The 6374-nt window shown below is 41.9% G+C and overlaps 1 protein-coding gene across 1 annotated transcript in view; it reads right to left on the bottom strand.

Moving 5' to 3' along the window:
• Positions 1-236: 236 nt before the first annotated feature.
• Positions 237-6374, bottom strand: part of MINPP1 (multiple inositol-polyphosphate phosphatase 1) — a 29397-nt gene continuing 23259 nt past the window's right edge. Inside the window, exon 5 of the mRNA XM_066621065.1 lies at positions 237-2690. Within this exon, the coding sequence (XP_066477162.1) occupies positions 2294-2690 (397 nt within the window). The 3' untranslated portion in view covers positions 237-2293. The remainder of the gene's footprint in view (positions 2691-6374) is intronic.

Genomic DNA, 6374 nt, shown 5'->3' with positions numbered 1-6374 from the left:
GCCACATTTTAAAAGAATACAAGTCAGGCAGAATCAGGGAAAGTGCCAATTCTGAGCTACTCTCCACGCAAAGACACTTCACATTGAGCCCCTCCCAGGCTCCCTGTGTCCTCTCACTTGTTCCTGGCTTGCCTTGCTCCCCCCACCCACCCAACATGACTCACAGATAAACTGGGGCTTGTTCTTGGCAGGCAAGAGCAGTTCCCTCCCCTCCCACCCTGATATACTCCCAGCCCTGCTGATCTGCAGTGTACTGGCTGAACAGGGGAATGAGGAGATACTCAGGATACCTCTTTCCTCCGCCACAGGGGCTAACAGGGATTGCTCTCAAGGGGCCTCACAGAATTTCCAGAAAAATCTCAGTGAGAATTATGGAACTCACAAAGAGTCTGCTTTGAAGATTTCAAGTCATTTAGTGACCTCAAATTTTCTTATGTGGAGAATTGTATGTACAAGAAAACAGAGTCGCTGCACAACTTTAGGATGCTGTGAATTCCATGGCAGCAATGGGGCAGATCAGATCCAAGAGGCCCCATGCCCAGTTAGGTAATCCCCACAAATCATATCAGGAATAGAGCAATTTTTAAGGCAGTAACTGTAAGACTCTTTAGAATAAGTCTGTGTTCAAAAGAATGGTTTGACAATTGTTTAGCAAATTTCCCTGCCCATTACTGTATTTCTTCTACAGTACTGTCATCAAAATCATTACTAGTGGACTGAGGCTTTATTTACTCAACATTATCCAGTGAAAATACCAAAATGGTTAAGTAAAATTTATGGTTAGAAATAACCATTTTCAACACTGTTGTAGAAGCACCCCATGTTCTAACTTGGCTACCATTTTATAGCACACTAGAAGGTGATAGGTTTTTGAAGTCACGTTTTCATTCCTAACCTGCATGATATACAACATGGAAGGGGCCATAAATCAATTTATTCTGTTTTGCATGCAGAAAAGCCCAGATTCAATCCTGGCCTCTCTAGGATAGGGCTGGGGAAAAAAGACCCCTGCCTAAAACTTTGGGGATGTGCTGCCAAGTCTGCCTAGACAATTCAGAGCTCAAAGTAATGGTGACTCAGTTCATTCATCTGAATTGCTAATATTATAGGATAATCAGAACTTGATAACTTGCTTGGAACAATTTCTACTAGAATAGTTCTTATTTTGGGTAATTATTATGTTCTTTATCTTAAAAAGCATGATTAAGAAACCACTCTTAAAAAAAAGATTCTTGCAAAAAAAATAATCATACTATATCCAAGATAGCTAAACTAATCACTAAATTAATTCAGTTTTGAACAACAGTTCCCCAAAGAAGCTATACAGAAACAAAACAAATTGCATGGTAAGTCAGTCTTTTGGGATGTTATTGTGAATTATACCCTAAATTCCTTTTTACAACATATGGTCATTTTTTCCCCATCGTCAGATATCCAGGTTGGCACATTATTCCATACCTAGAAAACTGTTGTTTAGAAGAAGGCACCAGGTTCAGCAATGTGAAAGCACCGCACCCTTCTTTATAACATGCAGTATATACTATTTTTGTTGTTGTTGAATGACCCTTTATTCTGCTGAAGCCTGTGCCAAAACCAGTGGCATCTTAATTACTAATGTTATAGAATAAGCAGAACTTGACACCCTGCATGGAACAGTTTCTGCTCAAATGGCAAACTCACTATTTCCCCCCTCCCTCCAGCATAATTATTCCAGAACGCAGCTACATTACCAGGCATATCTCACTAAAGCTTAATAAGAGGCTACACCAGACATAGATAAGAACCAAGTACCATCGAAATTTCCAACAGCAACCTTTCCAACTGCTTTGCAGACTTCTCTAGATTTCCCAAATGCTCCATGTAGAAGGAATTATGTTGTGTAAAGTATGACAACAAGCCTCCATGCTTTAGCAAAAGGGATACCAGAACTCCTCAAGGAATCTAGTATAGAAATGTTTGTATATACCATTAGGCTATTTTTGTGAATGATTACTCCAGCAAAGCAGCAATTTTGATCCACAGTAATCCCAGACAATTCATACTGAATATCTGCACCTGCTTACTTCTAGATAATTCAAGATGCTAAGGACAGCACTACCTTTCCCAGGACAGAGTTCCTCTGGAAGTCTGAATGCTCAGTATGCTTTTGAAGTGGCAGCGGTTTGGGTGGAATTTTTGAACTGCAAAACAAAGTAAGTTGTTCTGAAGTATACCAGTGTTCTTTCCTAACCAACAGCAAAACAGAGGTACACATTATCAAAACATTCCTTTCCAAGTGGTGTAAGTGCACCACTTACAATTCACCAATAGTGGTAGCATTTCCTGGTATGTCACATACTTCAGCAAAATGGCAATTCTGAAGGAGATCCTTATAGTGATTTTTCAGGTTGGCATACAAAGAAACCGTCTCCCCAGAGTGTGAAAAGTGCAACAGTTTCTCATTGAGCAGGATCTGAATTTTGTATTCCTCCTCAGGAGATTTGGCTTGGTCACAGTGATAAAGCACAAACAACAGGTTTGAAGCATAAGGGACAATACGGCCACTACGATATGCCCGATGCATGTGCCTGTGGTAATTGTTAGCTCTGAGAGGTTCCTCATCCTTGAAATAGCCCATGAGAGCAAGGAGTGGTTGAAGGGTTTCTGCATGTCCGAACTGGAGGATCACTGGTGAAGAAATAGGCTTTGAACTAGGAAAAAAAAGCCAAGCAAGAGAGTTAGAAACAAAGCAGCAAAGTACTGGTTGAGGACTTAGTTATTAGAATGCTATTGTAATATCAAGGTTTTCCATTACTTTGGGTAGTTCAAAGACTAGGATTAGCAATTGAACACTCAAAAATATTAATGTTTAATACTGGCCATTGTTTTCAAATAAAGCAGAAAATCAATTTTTAGGAATAAAATATGTTTTTTTTTTAAATGAACCAGTCCCATTGTAGAATGCAATCCCTCTCAGCAGTTTTACAGAGCACCATACCAGTTCACACCAGGACCTCTTCATGTAACAGAAAACACCACTGACCGTGAAAGAAACTGTCAGGCACTTGCAGTCTGAGCCAATGTAATGAGCTTGGATATTTTGCTTCATTTTGGGTACGGCATGTGGCCTTTATCTCATTTTGGAATTTTCAGCCTGTACAGTACAAAAATCCAAGTGTTTGATTCTACTGATCTGTGCATGCACGCACTCTCTCTCATATTCATCATTCTTGCTCTTCAAATATTGGAATAAATGTGGATTTTACAGTAGGCAACACTGTGTGTATTAAATAATTGGAATAACATGAATAGAATTTAGTTTACACATAAGCCAGAACAGCTACACAAAGCCCATTATTGGAGACTGCAATTTCATCATGTTAAAATTAAATTATAAACACCCAGTATTTCCAGTAGCTACTGACCAGCATAGAAAGGCCTATTAGCAAGTCAGGGCTAAAATGCAGTTTAAGATTAACAGTGAAAACCTCTTGTCCTTCCTTTGGTGTTAATCTGTAACATCAAAAAGGCGATAAAATCTGACCTGACCTATTTGGAGCATACAGCTTTAAAATTATCTTCACACCAAGTTATTGATTTTAAAGAGGTACATGTTGATACAATACAAACAGTGCAGAATTTTATGAAGTTATCAGTTTATTTTTGTTTTATTTGAACAGACCACAAGCATTAGGGAGACTGCATCTATAACTATCCTTCACCCAACTGACTGAACACAACGAATAGGAAGAACAAGTTTTTACTAAGAAATGCCATAGTAATATATCTTGACAAGGATGTACAGTATATGCACAAAGTGTCCTTACTCAAGTCACACCTTCTGCAGTCACCTTTATGTTGTGACACTTTAGATATCTCAGAAGGGGTTCTCAGACCAGCTTCCTGGGTGACCTTGGGCCAGTCACTTTCTCTCAGCCTCACCTACCTTACAGGGTTGTTGTGAGGACAAAAAGGAGGGGAGCAGATATGTACACCGCCCTGAGCTCTTTGGAGGAAGGGCAGTATAAAAATGTGAAAAATAACATAAATTCCTTTTACTTGAGTAATCAAGTAGCCTAGGCCAATGTGCTAGACCACATTGCTGAACTATAATCAGCAGTCAATATCCAAGTTATTTCAGAAGTAGAACAATTTCTGGAAACACCTCAAATCTGTAAAGCAGTAACTACTTCTTATTTAGTCAACTCTCCAAGCAAACTAATCTCTGTGCTTGCCATTTAAGCAAAAGGTAATGTTTGCTTATCTCTCTGTTGCCTAATGCAAATACAACCCTACCCACAGTTTGATTGGCTTACAAAATAAGCACTTCTCACTAGTCTGAACTCAGAAACATAGTACCCAATAATATATTTTTCCACTATAAACTATGAGGTATCTAAACTATGAGGTGTGGGCAATGAATTCATGTACAAGCACATAAAGCAAAAGCTATCTCAAAAACCAAGTGCAGTCATGCTTTTAAGTACCTAGCTTTAAGCTGCAAGTGCCTATCATGGGATCAGTTCAGCCCACAGAAAATATCAGCCTTAAGTTGAGAAAGTATGATCAAAAACTGAATCTGAAGATCTGCCGCCAGTCACAATAGCCAAATTGGGTTAAACAGGCCAATGGCCCCATTCAATATAACAGTTTTTAAACAGAGAGGATTTTTGCTCAACAACAGCAGTAGTTTACAAGACTCCTGTATTATTTCTTCTATTTCTGCAATGGCATTACCAATACAGTCGTGTGCTGTGGCGGATCTTGGGGGCATCCGTGTGTGCCCCCGTTACAAACACCCTCTTTCCCCAAACAGGTGTCCGTGCCCATCTTGGTTTCAGAGTCGGGCAGGCCTCCCTGAAGTGAAAAGGGATGAGATTTTGTTGGCTCCCAAGGAAAGGCCCCTCTATGATTGATTAAATCTGGGTGCTTGAGGTCTGACAAAGGATAGCTAGCAAGAACAAGTCCTGCCTGAATGTTAAATTGAATTACAATTGCCCAACTGGGTAGTTCCTTTTCAGACTCTAGGCCAAGAAGTCCTTCCACCTGAGATAACACACCCTGCCACACTATTGTTCAGTAGAAACTTCCTGGATGGGCCATCAAGCTCTTTTCCCTCCTCCTGGAAAACTCACTCAAGGCCAAGAAGCTCAGGAAGAAGCTGCAAACAGTCCTTCCACCTGAGATAATGCACCCTGCAACACTATTTGGAAGCAGAAACTTCCTGGATGGGCTATCAAGATCTCTTCTAGAAAACTCAATCAAGGCCAGGAAACTCAAAATGCATCACTCAAGAAGCTCTCCAAACTCCTTTATCCTGCAGATATTCCTTTGTAAAAAGTCCTATAACTTCCCTGCTCTGGAAGCAGATTAGAACAAGAACAAGACAGACAGAAAAAGACATAAGGGAGAGTTCATTCACTCCAGAGGCAGAGGCCTGGCATTTCACTTTGGAAGAACCTGGGAACTTTGCAGCCCTGCCTTGCTGTTCAAGAAGGACTTCACACTCAAGCAAACCAGTAGACTAGGATAGGTGATTTCCCCCCCTTTGATCTCTCTCTCTCTCTCTCTCCCCCCAAAAGATTATTTCTTTAATAAACTCATTTTCTTTGAAAAACTCTGTCTTGTGCCTTGTGGTTACTGTTAGCCTAATTTTGAGGCCCTTTGAAACTGGTTGCACTGCTCATCCATGTCAATGATCCCAAACCTTGTCACACTGCTAGATTTTACCTCTGGTTTGCTAGTTTCCCCAATTTCAGGAATTTGTGTATGTGCGCATGACATGTGTAAGTCACACGTGTACATGTGAAGGAGCAGTGTTGGCAACACGCCCCAAAACTGTCGTGCACCAGCTGAAGTTTTCCAGCTGCCACACACAGGCAGTTGGCTATGTGGGCCACTATGTGGACAGTTGCCTTTGCTGGTCACCTCCTGCTTCTCTATGGGGACTTGGAAAGGCAGCTCCCCCCCACCCCATTCCTCCTCTTTCACCCCTCCTGCCCAGCATGTCGTTCCACTTTCCTGGCAGTGGGTTTGTGGTTGGGGATGCGGTGGAAGCAAGAGAGAGCAAGGGCTGCTCCCCTGTGCCCTGCGCGTTTGTGTCAGGCTGGTACAGGCGGATGGGGAATGAGGCTGGTGGCTGGGGAGGAAGGGCGCTGGGAACTGCAAAGAGGGAAGTTGACTTGGCCAACCCGCTGCCCTTGGCTTTGGACAAGCTGGGCTGTTCAAGTGGGCAGTTGCTCTTGGCACTCCAAGGGGGTGAGAGTTCGGTGGGGGAAGCTGCCCCTGCCCTAGGCCTCTGTTCTCTGAAACTGCATCTGAATTAAGGCTATGATCCTCTCCACACCTTCCTGGGAGTAAGCCCCATTGACTATAATGGGACTTCTGACATGCAC

This window comes from Tiliqua scincoides, chromosome 3 (genome assembly GCF_035046505.1).
Source record: "Tiliqua scincoides isolate rTilSci1 chromosome 3, rTilSci1.hap2, whole genome shotgun sequence".
Taxonomy (NCBI): domain Eukaryota; kingdom Metazoa; phylum Chordata; class Lepidosauria; order Squamata; family Scincidae; genus Tiliqua; species Tiliqua scincoides.
Note: the sequence above shows the minus strand (reverse complement) of the source record. Positions and strands in the feature narration are given on the sequence as shown.